Below are 26,657 nucleotides of genomic sequence, written 5' to 3' on the forward strand. Positions count from 1 at the left end.
ACACTGTTGAAAAGTCTTAAAGTGCCGAAGGCTCCTGCGGAACCGTCTATACCCCATGGTACTAAAATGGACCCCAGCATCCTCTAGGACGTAAGAGAAAGGAAGAATATTAAGAGATGGAAGAAAGAGAAGGAAAATGGCGAGAGTAGGAATAGGGGGGGAGGGGAGAGAGAGAGGAGGAATAGAGGGTCATGGCAGAGAGGGAGAGACGTAAGAAAAAGAGGAGGTATAGAGAGAAATAGGAAAGAGGAGGAATACAGGGAAACAGGAGAAAGAAGTAGTAATTCTGAGAGATGGGAGAGAAAGGAGGAATATAGAGAGAGGAGATAGAGAGGGAGATGGCATAGAGAGAGGTGGAATTGAGGGAGTCAGGAGAGAGAGGAATAATAGAGGGAGATGGCAGAGAGAGAGAGGAGGAACATGCAGAGAGGAGAAATAGGGGAGACAGGAGAGAGAGAGAGAGAGAGAGGAGGAATAGAGGGAGCCGGGAGAGAGAGGAGGAATAGAGGGAGCCGGGAGAGAGAGGAGGAATAGGGGGAAATGGCAGAAAGAGAGGAGGAATAGGGGAAGATGGGTAAGAGAGAGGAGTAATAAAGGGAAATGGCAGAAAGAGACAGGTGGAAAGGAATGGGGGAAATGCCCACCAACACCTAGACCAGGGTTCACGGTCATGGGTTGTGGTAGAATAGAGAAGAGAAGGTTGTTTGAGGGAATCAAAATCAGAGATGACGGAAAATATAGAAGAGAAGCATGTCAAAGGTAGTCACGTCAGGTCCATACCTGACAGGGCAGATGAAGTTGTCGGAGGGAGTCAGGTATGGAGGGGGGTATATGGAAAATAAGATTGTCAGAGGGAGTTATGGTCAGGGATAAAAAGAGGGTGTATAGGGAAGATAAGGTTGTCTGAGGGAGTGACGGTCAGGGAAGGGGCTATAGGAAGATGGAAGTTTTCAGAGTAAGTCATTGATGGGAGGTATTGGAAAGATAAGGTTGTCGGACAAAGGCACGATCAGAGATGGGGAGGTTTAGGTAAGATAAGGTTGTAAGAGGGAGGTATGATCAGAATTGAGGTCGATAGGGAAAATAAGGATGTCATAGGGAGTGATTGTAAGGGATGGGGGGAATAGGGAAGATTAAGTTTTCATTATGGCAGTCAGAGCTCCTCCTATGAGTAATTACATCTAACTATGCAGCACCCTCAGATGGTCAACTCCCTATCCCCCCACAAATCAGTATGTCTCCCTCTCCTCCTCCCCATAACAAGCCGACCCAGTCCCGCTACTCCTCCTCCTCCATCGTTCCTTCCCACCTGCTCCACTCTCTTTCAGTGCCTCCTCCAGCATGACAGCATGGGCAGATCCTAAACAGTGCTGTACCGCTCCAGGCAGGAACACACCAAGCAAAGTCTGGCCGCACACACTTAGGGCAGAGGGCCCTCGCTGGGGGGATGACCAAGGGCGCCGGAGAGGTCGAGAAGGATAGGAGCTGTCTGTGAAGGGGAGGGAGGGAAGATGCGCACACAGGTCTGCAGTCAGGCAATGAAGTCCCGGGGTGACGGCTCAGTTGCGGAGTTGAACAGAGATGTTCAAAACGGCACTGGTATATGTCTATGAGAGAATGCTACCAGTACCACAGCTCCGGAGTTGAGGTAGGCAGCATCCCCTCAGTATGGCTGCCAAACCACACCCCCTCTGTCTCATGGCTGTTTGCGCCCTCCGTCCTTTGGCGCTCTACTCAGCCGCGTACCTGGCGTAATGGTTGGGCCAGCTCTGTGCCAGACCCAGGTAATGGGAGGGGCGTTGCCAATGTAGGGAGATCCTTCTAAGAAAATATTTTTTAAAAATGGTAGTTATTGTGCAGGGTGCAGCTTGGGGGGCTGAAGGACGCAGGTAGTGGGTGTGATCGATTGCCCTCTCCCCCCCCCCCTGCCACTCGCACATCACGCAACCAGGGAGAGAGAGGAGTGGCTGCCTCTCTCCCCAGAGCAGCAGACAGCAGCATGTGTGCTGAGCTGGCTGGAGAGGCTGCTGTCACTCCTCTCTCTCCTCGCTCCAAGTCCTGGGCCATCTATAATGGGGAAGGGGGCAGCGGGATCCTCCAACAGCCCGCAGCCCCCCCACCTCTCAGCACCACTTATACTGTGCTGCCCCCACAGTACATGGGGATACTCGCAATTTATCTTCCATAATGACTCAAAAAGAGCATGCATGGGTAATGGCTGCAGCAGAACAAATCATTGACAGCAGGCGGACAGCTCGCTCCCATGGATCTATATATACAAATAAGCAAAACAAGAGGCTCTGCTCGTGAGAGCTTATATTCTGAAGGGAGGGGCAGATAGACAGGAGTGACACAGATGGGGTAGAAGTGAGCATGTAATGGAGGGTAAGGATGAGAGACGGGGCAGAAGTGAGCATGTAGTGGAGGGTAAGGATGAGAGATGGGGTAGAAGTGACCATGTAACAGAGGGATAGGATGAGAGATGGGGTAGAAGTGACCATGTAACAGAGGGTTAAAATGAGAGATGGGATGGAAGTGAGCATGTAGCAGAGGGTTAGGATGAGAGATGGGATGGAAGTGAGCATGTAACAGAGGGATAGGATGAGAGATGGGGTAGAAGTGAGCATGCAACAGAGGGTTAGGATGAGAGGTGGGGTAGAAGTGAGCATGTAGCAGAGGGTTAGGATGAGAGATGGGGTAGAAGTGAGCATGTAACAGAGGGTTAGGATGAGAGATGGGGTGGAAGTGAACATGTAACAGAGGGTTAGGGTGAGAGATGGGGTAGAAGTGAACATGTAACAGAGGGTTAGGATGAGAGATGGGGTAGATGTGAACATGTAACAGAGGGTTAGGATGAGAGATGGGGTAGAAGTGACCATGTAGCAGAGGGTTAGGATGAGAGATGGGGTAGAAGTGACCATGTAACAGAGGGATAGGATGAGAGATGGGGTAGAAGTGAACATGTAACAGAGGGTTAGAATGAGAGGTGGGGTAGAAGTGAGCATGTAGCAGAGGGTTAGGATGAGAGATGGGGTAGAAGTGAACATGTAGCAGAGGGTTAGGATGAGAGGTGGGGTAGAAGTGAGCATGTAGCAGAGGGTTAGGAATCTTAGGATGAGAGATGGGATAGAAGTGAACATGTAACAGAGGGTTAGGATGAGAGATGGGGTAGAAGTGAACATGCAACAGAGGGTTAGGATGAGAGGTGGGGTAGAAGTGAGCATGTAGCAGAGGGTTAGGATGAGAGATGGGGTAGAAGTGAGCATGGTTCAGAGGGTTAGGATGAGAGATGGGGTAGAAGTGAGCATGTAGCAGAGGGTTAGGATGAGAGATGGGGTAGAAGTGAACATGTAACAGGGTTAGGATGACAGATGGGGTAGAAGTGAGCATGTAGCAGAGGGTTAGGATGAGAGATGGGGTAGAAGTGAACATGTAACAGAGGGTTAGGATGAGAGATAGGGTAGAAGTGAGCATGTAGCAGAGGGTTAGGATGAGAGATGGGGTAGAAGTGAACATGTAACAGAGGGTTAGGATGAGAGATGGGGTAGAAGTGAGCATGTAGCAGAGGGTTAGGATGAGAGGTGGGGTAGAAGTGAACATGTAACAGAGGGTTAGGATGAGAGATGGGATGGAAGTGAGCATGTAACAGAGGGTTAGGATGAGAGATGGGGTAGAAGTGAACATGTAACAGAGGGTTAGGATGAGAGATGGGGTAGAAGTGAGCATGTAACAGAGGGTTAGGATGAGAGATGGGGTAGAAGTGAACATGTAACAGAGGGTTAGGATGAGAGATGGGGTGGAAGTGAGCATGTAACAGAGGGTTAGGATGAGAGATGGGGTAGAAGTGAACATGTAACAGAGGGTTAGGATGAGACATGGGGTAGAAGTGAACATGTAGCAGAGGGTTAGGATGAGAGATGGGGTAGAAGTGAACATGTAACAGAGGGTTAGGATGAGAGATGGGGTGGAAGTGAGCATGTAACAGAGGGTTAGGATGAGAGATGGGGTAGAAGTGAACATGTAACAGAGGGTTAGGATGAGAGATGGGGTGGAAGTGAGCATGTAACAGAGGGTTAGGATGAGAGATGGGGTAGAAGTGAACATGTAGCAGAGGGTTAGGATGAGAGATGGGGTAGAAGTGAACATGTAACAGAGAGTTAGGATGAGAGATGGGGTGGAAGTGAGCATGTAACAGAGGGTTAGGATGAGAGATGGGGTAGAGGTGAACATGTAACAGAGGGTTAGGATGAGAGATGGGGTAGAAGTGAACATGTAACAGAGGGTTAGGATGAGAGATGGGGTAGAAGTGAACATGTAACAGAGGGTTAGGATGAGAGATGGGGTAGAAGTGAACATGTAACAGAGGGTTAGGATGAGAGATGGGGTAGAAGTGAGCATGTAGCAGAGGGTTAGGATGAGAGATGGGGTAGAAGTGAACATGTAACAGAGGGTTAGGATGAGAGATGGGGTAGAAGTGAGCATGTAGCAGAGGGTTAGGATGAGAGATGGGGTAGAAGTGAACATGTAACAGAGGGTTAGGATGAGAGATGGGGTAGAAGTGAACATGTTACAGAGGGTTAGGATGAGAGATGGGGTAGAAGTGAGCATGTAGCAGAGGGTTAGGATGAGAGATGGGGTAGAAGTGAACATGTAACAGAGGGTTAGGATGAGAGATGGGGTGGAAGTGAGCATGTAACAGAGGGTTAGGATGAGAGATGGGGTAGAAGTGAACATGTAACAGAGGGTTAGGATGAGAGATGGGGTGGAAGTGAGCATGTAACAGAGGGTTAGGATGAGAGATGGGGTGGAAGTGAGCATGTAACAGAGGGTTAGGATGAGAGATGGGGTAGAAGTGAGCATGTAGCAGAGGGTTAGGATGAGAGATGGGGTAGAAGTGAACATGTAACAGAGGGTTAGGATGAGAGATGAGGTAGAAGTGAACATGTAGCAGAGGGTTAGGATGAGAGATGGGGTAGAAGTGAACATGTAACAGAGGGTTAGGATGAGAGATGGGGTGGAAGTGAGCATGTAACAGAGGGTTAGGATGAGAGATGGGGTAGAAGTGAACATGTAACAGAGGGTTAGGATGAGAGATGGGGTGGAAGTGAGCATGTAACAGAGGGTTAGGATGAGAGATGGGGTAGTAGTGAACATGTAGCAGAGGGTTAGGATGAGAGATGGGGTAGAAGTGAACATGTAACAGAGGGTTAGGATGAGAGATGGGGTAGAAGTGAGCATGTAACAGAGGGTTAGGATGAGAGATGGGGTAGAAGTGAACATGTAACAGAGGGTTAGGATGAGAGATGGGGTAGAAGTGAACATGTAACAGAGGGTTAGGATGAGACATGGGGTAGAAGTGAACATGTAACAGAGGGTTAGGATGAGAGTTGGGGTAGAAGTGAGCATGTAGCAGAGGGTTAGGATGAGAGATGGGGTAGAAGTGAACATGTAACAGAGGGTTAGGATGAGAGATGGGGTAGAAGTGAACATGTAGCAGAGGGTTAGGATGAGAGATGGGGTAGAAGTGAGCATGTAGCAGAGGGTTAGGATGAGAGATGGGGTAGAAGTGAACATGTTACAGAGGGTTAGGATGAGAGATGGGGTAGAAGTGAGCATGTAGCAGAGGGTTAGGATGAGAGATGGGGTAGAAGTGAACATGTAACAGAGGGTTAGGATGAGAGATGGGGTGGAAGTGAGCATGTAACAGAGGGTTAGGATGAGAGATGGGGTAGAAGTGAGCATGTAGCAGAGGGTTAGGATGAGAGATGGGGTAGAAGTGAACATGTTACAGAGGGTTAGGATGAGAGATGGGGTAGAAGTGAGCATGTAGCAGAGGGTTAGGATGAGAGATGGGGTAGAAGTGAACATGTAACAGAGGGTTAGGATGAGAGATGGGGTGGAAGTGAGCATGTAACAGAGGGTTAGGATGAGAGATGGGGTAGAAGTGAACAATTAACAGAGGGTTAGGATGAGAGATGGGGTGGAAGTGAGCATGTAACAGAGGAATGAGAGGAAGTAATCAGCTGCATGTATTTATTCAGCAAAGAGGGCGGGTGGGAGTGTAAAGGGAGATAAGGTCAGGTATGTAAATGGGAGAGGAATGGGTGAGGACTTTGTAAGTGAGTATGAGAAGCAAGAATTGGATTAGGAAGGTGAAGGGGAGCTAGTGAGGACTTGTAAAAGAGGGGAGGTGGACGTAGTACGTTTGGAGAGGAACATGAGATGGGCAGCAGATAATTATCTTATTTCATGAATGATTACATACTGCATTTATTACCATCTTAAGCATGTTTTCCCCAATTTACAAAGTGAGCAGTTTTATTTACTACATATGCATATATCTCTCTATTGGTCACGATGGGGTGCACTTTTCGGCAAGATTTCATGCCCTCTCCTATACCCGTTCTGTCCCCATAAGTGCATAGGTTTGTAAGAGCAACATGCGTATCAGACCAGAATGTCTCTGGATCTGGAAGTAATTTTGTTGCTCTTGCACAGGTGAAATTGCATTTAAATCCATCTCTACAATATTTGAGACACATTCCCCTACAGTACATGTTACAGCTATAACCATTACCATCCCCTTTGCTTTGTACTGTATTCCCTACATTTCATCTGAAAGCCAAGCCAGTGGGCAGAGCGATGTATACACAAAGCCGTACTGATAAATCTCATAGACGGGCGTTTACTGGCATTAGCATAAGGCTCTACTACTGGCAGCCGAGTATGTTCACATATTACGACAGAATCAGCCCCATAGCGGGTGATATGTGATGTTCAGCCTTTGCCCATCATTCCTCGGCAGCTTTGCTAAAATGTAAAGTGTCATAAAATATTTCTTCCTATCCATCACAAATAGAAGGTATCCTACAGTATTCCACAGCTTGCGCCCAGCCACTAAGGGATTGTTGCTACAGACCAGTAACCTCAAATAGCAAAGCCTAGCTCGTCTCTTCAAAGCTGTGGTGACATCACTGACTGTGCCCTCATGCTTCCATCCAGCAATCTGTACAGTGCATTTCCATTACCTTGGAGACTGCAAACCAGTCACTCAGATCTATAAAGGCTTTAGACTTGTGTTGCCTCCCACTCCCTTTCCTCATTTCAGAGTGAAGCAAGATAAGGGAGCTTATAGTAATACTATATATGTCACAGGCTGACAGAAGCCCAAGTTTATTAAATACTGTGAAACAATTACACTGTAATATTACTTTGATTGTTTGTAGTTTTATTTATTGGTATCAACCACATTTCATATGTCATACTAATATTTACTGCTTTGTTTGCTTTCTTCGTTCGCCTGTCTACAGGTCCATCTATTCTTTCTCAAATGCTCAATGTTGTGTTAATGATTCTCCCTAACAGGTGTATGACGTACACACAGTATACACACATATATACATAGATAGATTACTGATTGGTAAAGGAAATGTTCCATGAACACAGATGGCAGTAATAATATCAATATATGTAGAATTAACAAAATTATAAAAATACATTTGCAACAAGAATATCTAAATAAATACATAGAGATCAATGTATAGTAGACAATGAAATATCTAAAAAAATAAGAAGTATTTGATAAAGGAAAACTTACTTTATACATCAAACATGAAAAATGGGCAATACAAATGTAAGTTGTTGCCTATATACTCACAAATAAAACAGCTCATCGTACACCGGGTGCAAAGTTTTGGCTTTGACTTGTGTCCGCTGACCTCTCACCATTGGGAATATATGATGGGGGCACAGCTCAATTATGACAAAAGGATCACTCAGACCTGGGAAAAAATGTGAGATTTAGATTTACATATTGTATTCGTAATATAGGGACACATGCTGTAGTTACACTATCACACTGATAGAGAGTCATATTGTATAGTAATATAGGGACACATGCTATAGAGGGTGTAGTATGTCTGACCGGCGGTCAGGAGACCGCCGGTCAGCATACCGACGCCGGGATCCCGGCGGGGAGGGGCGAGTGCATCAAGCCCCTTGCGGGCTCGGTGGCGACCTGCGGTCACCACGGGTTCTATTCCCACTCTATGGGTGTCGTGGACACCCACGAGTGGAAATAGTCCCTGTTGGTCGGTATGCCGACAATCGGGATAGTGAGGGGGCGGGATGTCGGTGGAGGTCATGTGATCTCCCGACCGCTGGTCACATGAATACCACCCGCTATAGATACCCTATCACGCTGATAGAGAGGCATATTGTATATGTAATATAGGGTCACATGCTGTAGATACACTATCACGCTGAGTCTCTAGGGGGTATTCAATTAGCGGCGATAACTGACTTTTTGCACGAAAAACCGGTCTTTTCCCGCGAAAAGCAATTACAGCCTATTCAATTTTCCGGGAAAATTTATGGGTGATAATTTTTTCACAAATTTCACTTCACCTACTCTGAGCAGGTGAAAAGTTGGGAAAAGACACTATTTTAAGGTAAAAATTATGGATATGGTAAAGAACCCCTGGGACACCCTCCTTAATGAGTAATTAGGCACGTTGAAGGTTTTCATTATTTTTAATTGATCAATAATGACGTCATTTTTGGGGTGAAAAAGTACAAAGTGATGGAAATTGGGGTTCAAGGTATGGGACAGGTATATTGGGGTGCTTTATGAGTGGGATAGGTGTTTTTAGGCTTGCAGGTGGGAGTAATCGGTTTGTTTCCACTTTTTTTAAAGTACCCTAAAATGACCCAAATATATACTTACACCCATTTTCATGTCCCCCAAATTTAATGAGAGCATTTATTTTGCACAAAAAAACTTGCTTTCTATCTTTTTTTGCAGTTTTAAAAAAATGCATATAACAGCCATTTCACACGATTTAAGTCCACAAAAACTCTCTAATGTGATCTCTAATACACTTCTCTTCTGTTGTCCTATGTTAGTTTAGCATTTTTTGGGGTACAAGCTGATTTCCCAATTTTTACCTACACTTTTCACTGCAACAATTATCACGTGAAACCCATTTGGAATTGAATAGGTCGAAAAACGGGAGCGCGCATACCCACAAAAAGCCGTTTTCACTGCAATTTTTGGCGATTGCCATGAAAAATTCACGGATAATTGAATACCCCACTCTGTGTGAGTTAACATACGCCATTCCGTGTGAGTTGGGGGTACGCATCTGGGTCATTGAGTATTGTGAAAGATACCTTGATAGGACTTCTTTTCTCCATCTCTGTGTGAGTTTGGGTACGCAAATCTAATCCCCATTGGAGCATACGTCTGGGCTATTGATAGTTGTAAAGATACCTTGATGTGAATTGTTTTCTTCACCATTGTGTGAGTTGGGGTACGCAAAATTGAATCCCTATTGTGATATTTAAAAGGATATAGTGAAATCCATCTATTCTTTAAAAGATACCTTTATGTGTTTATACTTACCAGTTCCTATTGTGAGTGGGGTACACTCCCCTTTTTGGGTTAATATTAGAAGACGTGAATGGTTATTGTAATGTAAAAATTGGACTACACGTTTTTGTTATTTTTCTTTTCCCTTCATATGAGCTTGGTGAATCTTCATATAAAAGAACTCAGAGATCTCAAAGACGAATATATTGGACCATCAAAAGAACTATCCAGAGCATCAACCATCAAAAGGGAACTTGCCATTTGGTCCTTATTGAAGGGATGTATTGCTTTAGTTATACTTAATTGGCAAAAAGTTTTTAGCACCCTAGACATGGATGAGTGCCTCTTTTTAACCTTTTGTATCTATTTAAATAAATGTGGTGACATTTATTTCGGCACCACGTAGTGTACGGGCAGCTTTGCACCAGGAAGATAGCCCACCAAATTTTGGTTTTGAATTTATACATAATATGTGTTGTTATGTTTTATATCCGGGAAACACAGTATCATCGCGGTGAACTGCAGCAGAGGGTAGGAACACTTTATTTTGCATGGAAGACATAGCAATTCTTTTTTACAGTAAGTTCTTGACACTTGCAGTTTGCATAGAGTGGTGTCGCCGTGTGTAAATGCCAGCAGAACTATTTTGAAGGTTATATTGATATCTAAATTGTAAAAAGCCAATCTGGGAAGAAGTGCTTGAACTGAGCTTTCATCTGTACTTTGCTTCTTTCACTAATCTGCAGCTGTGGAACATTTGATTGAAAGCCCTTTATTAAGGGACTCATCAGCTCTGTTCCCTGAAGGCTGTATTCAAGTCACAATTTCATATTCTGGGGGAGATTTATCAAAGCACGGAGAGAGATAAAGTACCAACCAATCAGGTCCTGTCATTTTTCAAACACAGCCTGTAACATGGCAGTTAGTAGCTGATTGGATGGTACTTTATATCTCTCCACTTTATCTCTCAATCTTTAAGAAATCTCCTCGACTGCAACTCACACAAACACTTCCTAGAAGCTACTGAGTGAAACATGGATTTAGCTGAGCATTTAGGGAAAGTCAGTTTCCTTGAAATCTGTGAAATAATGGATTCCAATTGGCACACTAATTTATCTTCCCTTAATGCAGAGGTTCGCAAGCACGGTCCTCAAGGCCCCCCACCGGTCCACGGTTTCGGTATATCCATGGCTCAGCACAGGTGGTTAAATCACATTGACTGAGGTACAAATTAAGTCACCTGTGGCCAAGCGTGGATAAACTTAAAATCTAGACCAGGCCTGGCCAACCTGTGGCTCTCCAGATGTTGTGAAACTACACATCCCAGCATAAAAGAAAAATTGTATAGTTTGCTGCGCTGTGAAAAAGCTGCTGAGGTTATTTTGGAACAAAATATTAGGAATTTTCTTGGACCGAGCGCTATGTGTGCTAGTGAATGGGTGAATAAAAATAAAAATAAATGAAAATAAAAAATAAAAATAAAATTAATAATAAACAAAAAATTGATTATATAGGGAGGGGGAGAAGAGGAGATAATAGGAAAAGAAGAGAAAGATATAGAGAATTAAGTGCAATGTTTACAGCTCCTTTATTGTTGTTTTGTTGGAGCTCTTAGACACTTGATTAGAAGAAAAGAAACACAGTCTCTTTGGGTATAAACTATCCCTGTCTTACCCTGCTTTTCCTGCTGTGCTGCGGCCGCTCTCTGTGCCAGTTGGCCGTGACCGGAAGATCGGATGTGCGCTTCCGGTGATTCAAATGCTGGTGGCAGTGGTGTTGTTTTCGGGAGGGCTGTCCTCTCTTGTATACTGTACTGCGGCCGCTCCCTGTGTCCTCTTTTTACTTGCTGCACTGTGACAGCTCTCTTTGCCGATCCGCCGTGAACGGAAGTTCGGGTGTCCGCTTCCGGTAGTTCGAATGCTGGCAGGCAGTGTCTTCGTCCTTTGTGTCTGCTCCTTTTTCTCCAATGCGTTTCGAATCCAGATCCGGATTCTTTCTCAAGGAAGTGTTAGGGTTATTGCGGTTGTTCTCTTTTTTATATGGTAAATTTATAAAAAAAAACAGGAAGTGACCAGAACCGGAAGTGAGGTTACCGGCGGCATCCCAGCATGCCCTGCCACCATTTTAGCATTCTCTAATAGCAAAACTGTGGCAAGGCATGATGGGACTTGTAGTTTTACAACAGCTGGGGAGAGCCACAGGTTGGATAGGCCTGATCTAGACTGTTGGGGTGCCTTGAGGCGAGGACCACATTTGAGAATCTCTGCCATAATGTACACTTGTAGCGATAAAGTTCTAGTCCTTTACAGGGCGGTAATAGAATTGGATGATTTGTGATTAATCTGAGACCGTTTAAAGGCAATATGCTGTCTTCTCTTTATTAGGTCTTTCCGTGGCACCCACCTCCAATTGTTTTCCTGGCCAATGTGAAGTATCCCACTTCAAGACTCTTATCTAATGGATACATTTTCACCATTCCCTGAAAGCACAAAATAACCCTGGCTTCTATCGTGTCAGTGGTGAGATGATGACTTTATAAAGCTCGCTACCAATGTTCTTTGCAGGAATTAGTTGTAAGGATATACACTGCTGCATCCATTGATATAGGCTAGTCAGTGAATAATAATTTTATTTATATGGCGCTCTTTCTCCAATAAGACTCAAGGTGCTTGAATAGGCGATAGCATGGCGTTGCGGTGTGGTGGCTAAATTATTCTTCTTACAGAGTCAGTATCTTTAGCAATTATGGACGTCATAGTATGCGCAAAACTGTTTATCCAAACAGAAATTATATAGAGAACTACAGGTATAGCTTTGTGCAGCCGAGAACTCCAGCAAGGCCAGGTCAGGAAATGGTTACGGCATTAGAATATTGCTATAGTCCTTAACTAGAGAAGAGACGCTGGGACACTGTTTAGCAGGAGGGCCACACTGACGATGTGAGCAACACTGGATGGACATGTGAGGGGTGAACCAGCGTTAGATTCCGCTATAGAGATCCATTCTATTGCCTTCAGGGAAGGATAAACCCATTGGTGCTCACTGCCATGTGAAGAAAAATGACAACACCCATGGGACACTAACTTTTATCAATCTATAATTGTTATTCAAGGGCTCCTTTTGTTTGCCAATGAGGAGATGTATCAAATCTTCTAATTGTCATTTTCGTAGCACAGCCTGTAACATGCCAGAAGCTGATTGGTTTTGCTGGACAACTTCTCCACTTTATCATTATCCAATATTTTGATAAAACTTCTCCTTAGTGCAAAAAAACATTCATGCCCTTGTTATTCTCCCGCCTGGACTATTGCAACCACCTGCTGTTTTTCCTCTCTCCGATCTCTCAGCTCTTACATCTATCCTCATTGCATCTGCTGCTTGTTTCATCTTCCTATCTCTTCACTGTGATTTCAGCTCTCTTCTCCTTGAAAATCACTCTTCCTCTCACCCATTCCAATCTTCCTCTTGTTTTTGCCCTTTCCTCCCCACTGATTACATCCTCCAACTCCCAAGACTTCTCCTGTGCTGCTCTCCTCTGAAGCTCACTCCTTTGCTCTATCAGAATAAACTACTACTATGCAGGGAATAAACTGTGCCCTGAAAACTCACCTGTTTCCTAAAGTCCAACAGCTGCCATCACACTTTTATCACACATCCTCTTTTCTCCCTCATCTCTTCCAGTTCACATCCCAGTTTTACTCCCCGACCCCTTTAGATTGTAAATTCTCTTTAACAGGGCCCTTCACCCTCTCGGTTCTGCAATATCCTTTTCTCCAGTGCGCACCCACTCAGTCAGTGACTCTCATGCTTTCTGTCTGCTCTTCTCATGGCATGGGGCCATTGAATAGTACTGTATACCGCAGTATCTTAATTAGTTGTATCAATTATAAAATTTCCCTTATACAAATTTGTGAATAATAGGTCTTCCACGGCACTGATCGCAGAACAGGAGGGGGGGCACCATTGTGCTCCTCAGGCAGGGGCAAATCCAGAGGGGGGTGCGATCAGTGTGATTGCTCAGCCCCTACTACCACACACACACAAACACACACACACAGCAGTCTCCTTGCACCCACCACAACCCGGCCAGCACACAGCAGCCTCCTTGCACCCACCACAGCCCGGCCAGCACACAGTAGCGTGTGCTGTCTGGGGATAGGAGCTGCTGACAGGTGGGAGGGGCAGTAGCAGACTGGGCCCACAATCAGGCCCAGGTAATTAGTACCCGCACCCTACCCCTCTCAGCAGCATTGCCTGTACTCAGGGCCACATTAAGGTTTGTGGGAGATCCAGGGCACCTACCAATAAAATTGTCAATAAGATACTGTATGCTGGTGATGTTATTAAAAAGTATAATGTGTAAATACTCCAAGTGCCACACTGTAATGCCCCCAGTTCACATTGTACTGCAAAGAAACCCTGTCACATATACCACAAGGCAAACATGCTGATGATGTAGCTTTGTGTGGGGGCTTGCCCTGTGTGTGTGTGTGTGTGTGTGTGTGTGTATGTGTGTGTGTGTGTGTGTGTTTGTGTGTGTGTGTATGTGTGGGTCCTTGGGTGACCATTCCCCGGCTGCTCTGTTGTTAATTTGGAACTGCCTGTACTGCCTGTGCGAACGTTTTTATATTATATTGTTTATTTATACTATTATAATTATTCATGTACAGTGTTAGAGAAAATTTAAGTTATGCCATTTAAATAAGATAATAAAAATTATAATAATGGTGGTAATAATAATAATAATAAAAATAATAATAATAATAATAATAATAATAATAATTAAACAATTACTACTCTATACAGTGCGTTAATTGGATATCCTGGAAGCAGTGCAAACGCTAGGCCGCCGCCCTCTGGGAGTGTATCTTAGCTTAGCAGAAGTGCGAACGAAAGATTAGCAGAATTGCTCGAAAATCTTTTCCTGCAGTTTCTGAGTAGCTCCAGACCTACTCCTAGATTGCGATCACCTCAGTCCGTTTAGTTCCTGCTTTGACGTCACAAACACGCCCTGCATTCGGCCAGCCACTGCCCCGTTTCCCCAGCCACTCCCACGTTTTAGCCTGGCACGCCTGCGTTTTTTAGCACACTCCCGGAAAACGGTCAGTTACCACCCAGAAAGAAACACCCACTTCCTGTCAATCACACACTGATCAGCAGAGCGACTGAGAAGCGTCACTCGCCCCAGTGTAAAATTGCTTCGTTTTGTGTGAAATTACTTGGCGCATGCACCTTGTGGCCCATACGCATGCACAGAATAGACGATTTTTAGCCTGATCGCTATGCTGCGAAAAACGTCAGCGAGCAATCAACTCGGAATGACCCCCAAAGTTATTATTTCCAAGTACTAACATTGGGATAATGACCAATACATCCGGTAATGCGCTCATGTGTAGTGTTTCTCACCATTTGCGTCAAGTGCGATAAGATCCGCAGCGTGCAGCACTTCCACATACAGTTTCTGCTCTGAGGTCTCATAATAGCATTTTACACTAATTCGTCCGTATTTACTATGCTCTGCTGATCTCTGGAAAACACAGAACAATGCAACAGTGTCATATGAGCACACTGGTAATTCTTATCCCCCTACAGTATATCCCATAACACAAGTGACAAGACACATGCTTTAAGGTTTTCCATAATAAATACTCATGAAGCACAAATTTATCAGGCTTTTCCTAACTTCTCGTATCTAATATACAGGTTCAATCGTATGGCTTTTCTATATAAATATTGGATACAAATCTAAAAATATGAATTCTAACATATGTTGTTGCTATTTTCACTACTAGTGATGTGTAATTAGATAAGATTCAAAGGGTTTCGCCAAAGGTTTCTGCAGGAAATCTATATATTAACAGTAACAAATTCCACAATCTGCATATATGAAGACAGTGTAAATTAATTTTGTTATCACTAATTAATTTTGTTATCACTAATTAATTTTGTTATCACTATTGCAAATTGCATCTTAAAACAAAGGGGGTGGGGCTCTCCTTTATGTGTCTTTTATAGGGCTAATAAATGCATCCGGTATTAAGATGAAGGGACGGATGTAATGACGCCCAAGATCGCTGGAGGTGCGAAATGCCTCCGGCGTCATTACATCCGGCCCAAATTATGTAAGCTATAGAAGTTAATACTGATTTCTATATTATTTTTCTTCAAATCAGAAAGACCTCTATGCAGATGGCACCAAAATCTCCTGCCCTTTCCTTCACCTCTCTCCTTTTTTATCCCGTATGCCCAACTCCGTACTGGCATCTCCACTTGCAACAATGCTATCACAAGATCAACATGTCCAAGGACGGGATGCCTCAATCATCACATTTTGCTTGTGATGCATACCGCCATTCTTCACAAGCATAACAGTGTTTATTAATGGCGTATGCTTGAAGAAGATCCCAAAGGACAGCTCTCCAGGTAAGAGCTGTCCTTTTGCGATGATAGGACTTCCAGATTTATGACCCAGAGACCTATGTGCACATGTGCGTACTGGGAGGGATCTGACTGGATCCCTCTCAGTGGGGAAACGCTATAGAAGCCCATAGGCTTTTACAGGGCAACGCCATCTAAAAATGGTGCTGCCCACCACATCCAAGCCACGGAATTTTTCACATACCGGCGCTTGGTGCATATGCGTCAAGCAGCCAAACCTTCGAAAACTGCATTTTCAGAGGATAGGCCAACCTTCACCCCAAAAGTAATATCATCATCTTTCTGTCTCCCAGTGTCCTCATCCTACCCTCTGACAATATCATGTTCTCCCTTTCTGCGGTTTTGGTGTCATTGGGGTCAATTCTATTCAGCGACAGTTGGATAGCGCCGGGAGTTTGCTCCCGGCGCTATTCAATACAGCGACGAGTGACCATCAGTTGTCGGAAATTCTTCTCTCATCCCCGGGGGATGAGAGAAGAATCCCGGGGGATGAGAGAAGAAAACCGACAAAAGTGCTGCCGCGCGGCCGGTGCGAGGCTGATTCCGCGCCGGGGAGTTAAGTCGGAGAATGGACATTCTCCCGACAATTCAACCTGTTTAGTCGGCGAGAACGGGCCATCGCCGACTTAACTGGAGCTGAATTGAATAGCGTCGGGAGCTAATTCCCGGCGCTATTCAACTGTCGCTGAATAGAATTGACCCCCTTGATGACTAAATCTTCACTTTTACTTAACACAAACATTGCTAGAATACACTCCTCACTCACTCAGTACATTAACAAATTCTTATCCATTCTCTCATTACTACTGCAACTTCTTATCTGGCTTCGGGATGCGTTCAACATCCCAGCATGTGACCGACACCGGAACCTGGACACCACTCAGGAGACCGGCGCCGGAGCACCGTCAACCCGAAGGTAAGTGTCAGGGTTCCCCTTAGGATTAGGGCCCGGGGAGTTAGGGTTAGGCACTAGGAGGGTCGTTAGCCCTAGCCGCTACCCTCCGAGGGTTAGCCCTAGTCGCTACCCCCAGAGGGTTAGGGTTAGAGTAGGGGGCGGGGGAGGGTAAAAATACTTAACCTCTCCGATGTCGGGATCTTCAACATCGGGATGCCACTGTCGGTCATGTGACCGCCGGCATCCCGACTGCCAGGATGCCATACCGAACCCCTGCCTTCTAGCCATCATACAATCCACTCTAACGGTGAAACTGATCTTCCTCTCCCACTGTTTTCTCTATGACGATTACTGACTACAGCACCCTTCTGTAGACTCACAGACAGGAAGTCAGGGGTTCACAGGAAAATATACACCCCACTGTACAGTACTCCTAGCTTCATCACAAACTTCTTCAGTTTGAATAATTGTTTAAAACATTTTTTTTATATATTTAAGAATGATGCAGACTTTCATTTTAGTGTATGATGACTTTCATAGTTGCATTTATGAAGGATACAAGATGCTGTTTCATACAGCATCAATTTGTATTGGTAACTTTATTGGTCTTTAAAACTGACTGCTATGGGCCTGATTGTGAGTTGTTAAAATAGCAATAAAAGAGCAAGTAACTATACACCTTGGAGGGGCGGGGGGTGAGGGGGGGGGGGGGGGGCAGAGTTCAAATGTGCAGAGAGATTTTGATACAAGAGAGGTATGTTCAAACTCAAATCTAATTGTAGTGTAGAAATAAAGCTCTGGCATTTGTGAGGCTACATGCAGAAGCAGCCAGTACTTACCCTGCATGCAGGAAAATGTATTTGCTCCCCTTGCAGTGCAGCATGGTCTGTCCAGGTGCGGGTATGGGTCATACGGTCGACCACTATTGGTCGACAGTGACTAGGTCAACACCTGAAATAGATCGAAAGTCATTAGGTCGACGTAAACAAGGTCGACATGGAAAAAGGTCGACATGTTTTTTTTTACACTTTTTTTGTTGTCGTTTTCATCAGGCAAGGTGCTTCGATCCACTACCGCTGCGCTCGGCACAGGTTACTATTCCCGATTGTAGGCCACGTGGATCGTAAAGTATGAAAAAGTTCAAAAAATGAAAACATTTTTCTTTAAACGCATGTCGAACTTTTTCCATGTCGACCTTGTTCATGTCAACCTAGTGACCATGTTGACCTAATGCATGTCGACCAAAAGTGGTCGACCTAATGACCGTATCCCCCAGGTGCACAGTTACTTGCTCTCTTACCAACTCAGAATCAGGCCCAATATGTGGTCATTTCAGTAGTAACTTTCTAACTTGGTTACCTGCTCTTTGATGTTATCCATGTAGTATTTTTCAATAAGTTCACTTGTAGAACATTTATTTAAACGTAATTCTTCTTCTAAAAACTGAAACATAAATTGAAGTAGAAAGAAAGTTCAATAATTTATTAGGGCTTTACTATGAAACTGCATAACTAGCATAAACCCTGTCTCTGCTTATATGTCTCAGGGCCTGATTCACAAATGGACGCAATGCTGATGTCAGACACAGTCAGCGAGCATTTGTGGGTGGTAACGGGCGCTGGCCACTCAAATACAGGTGTGTCGTGACCAATTTGGGCGTGTGTGTCACAGCTTGCAACTGCAATCCCGTACACAGATAACATGGCTACATGGTCTATTATGGATGATTGCTTCTTCATACACAATCGGTGTATCTGAGGCACCTCCCGCAACATTTGCATAGCCGTCTGACTCGTAGCAGCAAAGGCATTTATGTACATCTGAGTCAGGCCCTTAATCTCCTTATGAGCCCATCAATAAAAGAACACTTAAGCATATTAACTATATTTGGTCACAGTTTCTCTTTAAGTCCATCACAAATCTCTAACAGACACAAATGCAATTTAAATAATAACTATAAACGTCCGTACACATTTCCAGAGTTGTTTACCAAAATTAGCAAATGGACACTCAGCTTGCTTGACCTGTCTTTCAGTCTGTATACTCTCAAGAATATGCTCCTCTCACTTCTGCGTGACATTATATGATTGGGAAATGTGTTCTATCATAGGTGGTCATTCCGAGTTGTTCGCTCGTTGCCGTTTTTCGCAACGGAGATATTAGGTGGAAAATGCGCATGCGCATGGTACGCAGCACGCATGCGTTAAGTAATTTAACACAAAACTTTGGAGATTTACAAAAGCTCGAGCAACGTTTTTTCTACGCTCGAGTGATTGTAGTGTGATTGACAGGAAGTGGGTGTTTCTGGGCGGCAACTCAGCGTTTTCAGGGAGTGTGCTAAAAAAGGCAGGCGTGCCAGGTAAAAACGCAGGAGTGGCTGGAGAAACGGGGGAGTGGCTGCCCAAACGCAGGGCGTGTTTGTGACGTCAAACCAGGAACTAAACAGACAGGTGATCGCACTCTAGGAGTAGGTCTGGAGCTACTCAGAAACTGCAAGGAATTATTTAGTAGCAGTTCTGCTAATCTTTCGTTCGCTATTCTGCTAAGCTAAGATACACTCCCAGAGGGCGGCGGACTAGCGTGTGCAATGCTGCTAAAAGCAGCTAGCGAGCGAACAACTCGGAATGAGGGCCATAGATGGGCTGAAAAGTCATGACAGGCAAGCACCCAAATGTGATAGGCTCCGACTGCTGGTCTTGGTGCGATTCCAGCGATACTTAGTCGAGTGACACAAACAACCAGATTGTTTTTGCTTTAATACGAATTGCTATTTTAAATCCTGCAGTTATATCACTGGAATCGTGCATGGACCAGCAATTGAGCAATACATTGTCTTACAGTCGCTACATGTAAGAAACTTGTCCTGTATTTTTTATGTTTGCGTCAAAAGATGCTCAGCAACGGAGGCTTCTTTACATGAAACAAAAGGTGGAAATATTGTTAGAAACATACAAGTTCCACCTAAAAGGAACATACAAGTTCCACCTAAAAGGAACATAACAATTGAAATATGTTACAGTTGGAAGGTTAGTGAATAAGAACTGTTCTTTCACTATCATGGCTTTTCCCTGTAGGAAGAGAGATTTAAGTTGATTTTTTGGCAAGCAGTGTCCTTTCCTGTAAAGCTCTGACTTCTGAGTTATAAAGACAGTAATTAAAGTCAATCACCCGGTAATCTCCGTTCCGCAAGGTGTCCAGCGGTAAACCTTGTCCTTCTGCATGGAAAAAGTCTACCAGGGCCTGTCAGAAACAAAACACTCATTAGTAAGATGGACTGTACAGTTCTGTCAGTTTCCCAACCATTTCCAGACAGGTGCCTTAACCCATTGCGTGCCTGAAGGCTTAGTACAGTCTCTTCATAGATGACTTGGAACCACAATGAGCTGCTTATCCAAAGCTTTATAATACGTACAGAAATAATCTACTGTTTCACATATTGGGTTTGATTTTTTTATGTTGTGAAGTATCTGGGAAGAACTTCACATACTGTAAATAGGAAACATAATTCACATAGATTTTTGCATTTATAATTATGTACACACTAGGAGTACACAATTGTATTTTGTTGTATTGGCCAGGGGTGTAACTTACCTGTTACACCTTTAAAGGGCCGCCACCAGGGCATTGTATGAGATACACGAGTAAGGGGCCTGGGGCCTTTATGACAGCAACAATGATCACAGCCGATGATGACCCTCAGACAGTCTGCTGTGAATCAGTAGTATGTGGCTGAGGTCATTGGTGCCAGCAGAGCTGGATTAAGAGGGTAATAGGTGGCTTGGCCTGGACTCCCCCGCCCTCATAGATTCTGTTTCACACCAGTACCCAGTTTGCATGCTGGCAGCACCTTACTTCCAGCACATACATCCTTGCCCCACCTCACTTTCCCGCCTTTCTATGTTGCCAATCTCTGATCCCGTGATGCACATGCGCACTAGCTCTGAGATTCACTGACAAGCTGAGTCTGTCAGAAGACACTGATACTGTTCATGGTGTTTCTGACAGGCTCCCTCAGCATCTCACAGACCTCACCTTGCTGCTAGGACAGCCCCAGACAGACTCAGGAGACAGGTGGGTAGCAAATAGCAGCTGGGTGGCAGCAAAAGGTGTCTCTCAATGACAGAAATTGATCCATTCAATGTATTGTCAGATACATATCGGATAGGATATCACAGCGTATCGATGATGTATGAAATTTCAGAATAGATGCACATCTCTACTCATTTCCTCCTCCACCGGCTTCCTCTACCTTGGTGACACCTGTTTCTATGAACCACACAGCCTGGGTGGAAGCTGACAGTGTGAGCACAGGAATGTCACATTGTGTTGCAGTTTTCTACCCACTCTACTTTGTTTCTCCTTTGTATTTGTCTCTCTGTCTACAGTGTTGTATGTGTACATCTTTCACTACATATCGCCCCATGTGTGTTTCCGCCCCCTCCCCATATGTGCACCTGACCACTCCCTATATGTGCCACTGCGCTCCCTCCTCATGTGTGCTTCTACCTTACTCCCGATGCAGGGGGCTACAGATCTGTATCATGATTCTGGACAACGGATGTGACGTTGAGCGTATATCATCCACAATCTCTCGGTTTTATGTTGCAGTGTGTTCCTTTAACGTTTATATAAATGAATTGGTTAGTAGTTCCCCAGAGATCTGCAGAACAATATCCTGTACTGAATATTCCTTGATACAGTATATAAAACTATAAACCTAAGAATGGGGCATACGGTGTACTCAATTTTGTGCACGTGTCCCTACCTGTCCACCTAGTGCATATGCATGCATACAGCTATATTTGCAGACCTTTGGGGAATTACAGGTTCAGATGGAAATACGCATGGAAGAAAGAGTAAAATATTATTTCCTACCTATCTCTCTGAGACTCATTTCTACTCCATACTCCCTTCAGCAGCACCTAACCGTCAGTTTCTGCCTCCCCGATGTATCAGTGTCCTTGATGCAGCAATGTTAATATGCCATGTATTTGCCCTACAATGTCTTGTACTGTGAGTCATTGTGTTCTCGTTTTGCTCATTTGCTAGGCTCTGCGGAACCCCTGTGACCCTATATAAACAATAATGATAATAAAATATTTTCTTGCTAGGGTGGTATTGTAACACTTGTGTTAGTATATATTACAAAGACAGATACAGTGATCTGTCCTTGGTTCTCAAAAGTACAGATGTGTTTTCAATGCTAAATGTTCTGCCAAGTGTCTGTAGTACAGATGTGTCCTCATACGTCCAGCCTGAATATGCCACACAGCGGGAGATGTCTGGCGTGAATGGGCTGCCAGGTTCTGTGCAACTCTCTAACGTCGGCCATCTTTTTTTCACATAATGCATCTTAGTCGTATCGTGATGCTAATAGGATGCAGGGCCAGATTAAAGGAGGGATGACAGGGATGGTCATCCCGGGGGCCCCCACACACTGTCCCCCCGAATCGGACCCTGGTCCGGCACTGTTAAAATAGGAGCTCAGCATTTAGGTGTGGCTCCATTACCCCCTATTTGGCCGCCGAGGAGCTACAGTGCAGTGGTGTACAGAGAGTCATGAGGGAAGTCAAATGCTGTTAGCCACACAAAGCCGTCCGCAGCCCGCTGGAATACAGATGTAAGAAAGCTCAGCGGTGGTGGCGGGATCTTGGCCGGATTCCCCAGACCCCTATACCCCGGAGCGTGCTGTTTTGCCAGTGACCACCTCAGTAGTGCTGAACAGTCAAGACTGTCCTCCACTTGAAGAAGAGAGCCTGCCAAGACTCACTGGTTAGTAGCAGTAGTGGGGGCAATGTGTCATATAGGGGACAAAGTGTGGCATAAAAGGGGCATTGTGGTATGTGCGGGACACTATGCATGGCTTTATAGGTATACACTCTGCATCATACCATCATACTATTGGGGCTCTATATGGCATATGGGGGCACTATAAGACACAATGTAATTTTTTTTGTAGGGGCCCCCACAAATTAGTTGGCCCTGAGCATCCACAATCTTTAATCCGGTCCTGACAGGATGCACCAAGAGACTTTGTTGGTTAATTTGTTATACAACACTTGTATATCTTTGTGTGACTGAGACTGTATACAGACCACAACATAATATATATTGGAAAAAAGCTGCGACTGCTACATTGTAGCACTTCTCATGCAGATTCAGAGACTCATTAGCACACAGATACACAAGTGACATATACCAAATAAATCAACAATGTCAACTGATGCATCCTGTCCATACCGCGTTGTGACTAAGAAGCATTTTCAGCATAGAAAATACGCCCAGCGCTAGTAGTTTTACGGAACCTTGCTCCAGCGATAATGTATGAGGACACATCTGTAAAAACAATATATATGTATACCCACTATCAGATCTATATTTGATCACTTACTGCATATACATGGGAATGTAATACGTTATGGGGCTTGGATGCAGGGGTAATAGAAGCATATAGGCTACTTTAGCATTTTCCCCCTTGGAGGGACACCACCCACAGTACGCGCATCAACTCACGCATGTGCAAATAGGACTCTGGATCATAAACCTCGGAAGCCCTATCATCACAAAGGGCAGCTATTATCGCAAGTTCTGTCATTTGGGATTTTCTTCAAGCATACAGTGTTAATAAACGTTGTGATGCTGGCAAAGGGTGGCGGGATGCATCGTAAGCAAAATGCAATGCTTGATGCATCCCGCCCAGTATATTACTACCAGCTGCATATTTAGTTTAGTATCGCAGTGGTATTTAACATTACTTACCTTGCCGGCGAGGTTCAGTGGCCTCCTGCACTCTGATATTGGCAAACTACCGCTTCTGTGCCATGTATATGCTCGACAGCCAGACTACCCATGCACGTGGCTTTCACCCAGCGAAAACTTGCCAATGGATGGCTTTGCTGAAGCCGGTAAGGCTATGCTGGGTTCCTTCTGCCAGCAATGGGGACCGCATCGATATCACCATCTCTTGACGGTGTAAGCGATACAGTAACGGTAATCCTAGTTTACCACTGTTTGCTGAATACTGAAAGGAGGACTGCTAAAAGGGTTATGTCATGATGTTAAATGGGGTCCTATGTCTTTGCATATCAAGATATAAAGACATTCATGTAGTTCTCATCAAGTCCTAACATTTCCTTAATATAATATTATGAGACAAATAACCTATAACATATTTACTTTGGGCCTAATTCAGAACGGATCGCTGCTGTGCATTTTCGCACAGCGGGCATTCAGATCCAAAAATGCGCATGTGTATGCACCGCAATGCAAAGGGGATCGCTGGTCAGTGATGGGTTTGTGCGAAGGATCCATTCACACTGGCGTTCGCAAGACGATTGACAGGAAGAGGGCATTTGTGGGTGTGAACTGACCATTTTCAGGGAGTGTCTGGAAAAACGCAGGCGTGTCCAAGCGTTGGAAGGGAGGGTGTCTGACATCAAATCCGATCCCGAACAGGCTGATGTGATCGCAGCGGCTGAGTAAGTCTTGGGCTGTGCAGAGACTGCACAAAATCAGTTTGTACAGCTCTGCTACACATGCGTTTGCACACTTGCACAGCGAAAATATACTCCCCATGTAGGCAGCGACTATCTGATTGCAGGGCTGCAAAAATCGCTGCCTAGCGAATCAGATCTGAATTACCCCCCTTGTCATCATTTATTCAACAAAAATAACTGAAGAGGCCATGTATTATTGCTTTCATAGCAACAGAGGAGGCCACCTGAGATAGGTGCTGATAATGAACTTCACATCATTTGGGAATGTTACCACATCTGTATGAAAGCAGAACCTCTGACTGTATGCCTTTTAGCATTAAGGGTACAGTGAACACTATAATGAGAAAGAACATACGGTGTTGTGAAAAAGTTTTGCGCCCTTCCTGATTTCTTCTATTTTTGCAGATTTGTCAGTTGTCATACTTAATTGTTTCATATCAGGGCTGAATTCAATTAGTGATAGAAGCCAACAAAGTGGCTGCGGCCGCTTAGGCTGTTTGTCAGAAGGCAGCCTATGGAGGTGCGAGCAGTGTCAGCCTACCTTAACTGGGCATTATGGAGAGTGAAATCACTCAGGTGTGTACCCAGGATTAGATACATACCTGCTATGAAGCAGTAATCAGAGTTGGGTCACAAACACAGGTACAACGCCACTCAATTATTTATTTACAGAGAAGCTGAAACGGAAGACAAAGTGCACCTGTCTCTGGGAGCAGAGTCACTTGTGATGAGGACCTTTTCTTATGAAATATATGTGACTTCAATCATCTAGAGCATGTCCATCCAAGGGGAGGACCCCGTTCCGGCCCATCTCCATCCTCAGGAGCCATAGGGCTAGTCACATGCTGGCTTAGGCTCAAGTGACAGCCCATCACCTATATGGGGCACCTCTAATGTATAATATATATGGGTACCTACTAGAGATGAGCGGGTTTGGTTCCTCGGGATCCGAACCCCCCGAACTTCACCCATTTTACACGGATCCGAGGTAGACTCGAATCTTCCCGCCTTGCTCGGTTAACCAGAACGCACCCGAACGTCATCATCCCGCTGTCGGATTCTCGCAAGATTCGTATTCTATATAAGGAGCCGCGCGTCGCCGCCATTTTCACTCGTGCATTGGAGATTGAACGGAGAGGAAGTGGCAGTGTTCTCTCCCTGAAAAGCTCCGTAATCTGTGCTCAGTGTGCTGCAAATATCTGTGCTCAGTGTGCTGCAAAAAATCTGTGCTCAGTGTGCTAAAAATATCTACGTTCTCTGCCTGAAAACGCTCCATATCTGTGCTCAGTGTGCTGCAAATATCTGATCAGTGTGCTGCATTGTGGGGACTGGGGACCACCAGTATAAGTATATACATGATGTGGTTATTCACTGGTACCTGGTGACAGAACGTATACTGGATTCCCCCACAATGTAACTTAATATCTGTCATCTACATACATGATGTGGTCATTCACTGGTACCTGGTGACAGAACGTATACTGGATTCCCCCACAATGTAACTATATATCTGTAACCTATATACATGATGTGGTCATTCACTGGTACCTGGTGACAGAACGTAAACTGGATTCCCCCACAATGTAACATTATATCTGTCACCTATATACATGATGTGGTCATTCACTGGTACCTGGTGACAGAACGTATACTGGATTCCCCCACAATGTAACGTTATATCTGTCACCTATATACATGATGTGGTCATTCACTGGTACCTGGTGACAGAACGTATACTGGATTCCCCCACAATGTAACTTTATATCTGTCACCTATATACATGATGTGGTCATTCACTGGCACCTGGTGACAGAATGTATACTGGATTCCCCCACAATGTAACTTTATATCTGTCACCTATATACATGATGTGGTCATTCACTGGTACCTGGTGACAGAACGTATACTGGATTCCCCCACAATGTAACTTTATATCTGTCACCTATATACATGATGTGGTCATTCACTGGTATCTGGTGACAGAACGTATACTGGATTCCCCCACAATGTAACTTTATATCTGTCACCTATATACATGATGTGGTCATTCACTGGTACCTGGTGACAGAACGTATACTGGATTCCCCCACAATGTAACGTTATATCTGTCACCTATATACATGATGTGGTCATTCACTGGTACCTGGTGACAGAACGTATACTGGATTCCCCCACAATGTAACTTTATATCTGTCATCTATATAATAATTATAGTAGTACAGTACAGTAGGCCATTGCTGTATCTTGCAGCTCTGTGTCACTGCAAGTATCCATTCCATATCTGTGTGGCATTTTTGTGAGCAGTATATATATAGTATTACAGTGCAGCATTTTGGTGACTAACAGTATATAGTTGTACAGTAGGCCATTGCTTTATCTTGCAGCTCTGTGTTACTGCAAGTATCCATTCCATATCTGTGCGGCATTTTTGTGAGCAGTATATATAGTATTACAGTGC

General features: G+C 44.6%; 1 protein-coding gene across 1 annotated transcript in view; it reads right to left on the minus strand.

The window, feature by feature from the left end:
* Positions 1-26,657, minus strand: part of BAIAP3 (BAI1 associated protein 3) — a 353,459-nt gene that overhangs the window by 53,938 nt on the left and 272,864 nt on the right. Inside the window, exons 27-30 of the mRNA XM_063934569.1 lie at positions 19,872-19,943; positions 18,063-18,146; positions 14,777-14,897; positions 7,658-7,781 (exon numbers count right to left, since the gene is read on the minus strand). Coding sequence (XP_063790639.1) covers positions 7,658-7,781; positions 14,777-14,897; positions 18,063-18,146; positions 19,872-19,943 — 401 coding nt within the window. The remainder of the gene's footprint in view (positions 1-7,657; positions 7,782-14,776; positions 14,898-18,062; positions 18,147-19,871; positions 19,944-26,657) is intronic.

Source organism: Pseudophryne corroboree, chromosome 7 (assembly GCF_028390025.1).
Source record: "Pseudophryne corroboree isolate aPseCor3 chromosome 7, aPseCor3.hap2, whole genome shotgun sequence".
In the NCBI taxonomy this organism is placed as follows: domain Eukaryota; kingdom Metazoa; phylum Chordata; class Amphibia; order Anura; family Myobatrachidae; genus Pseudophryne; species Pseudophryne corroboree.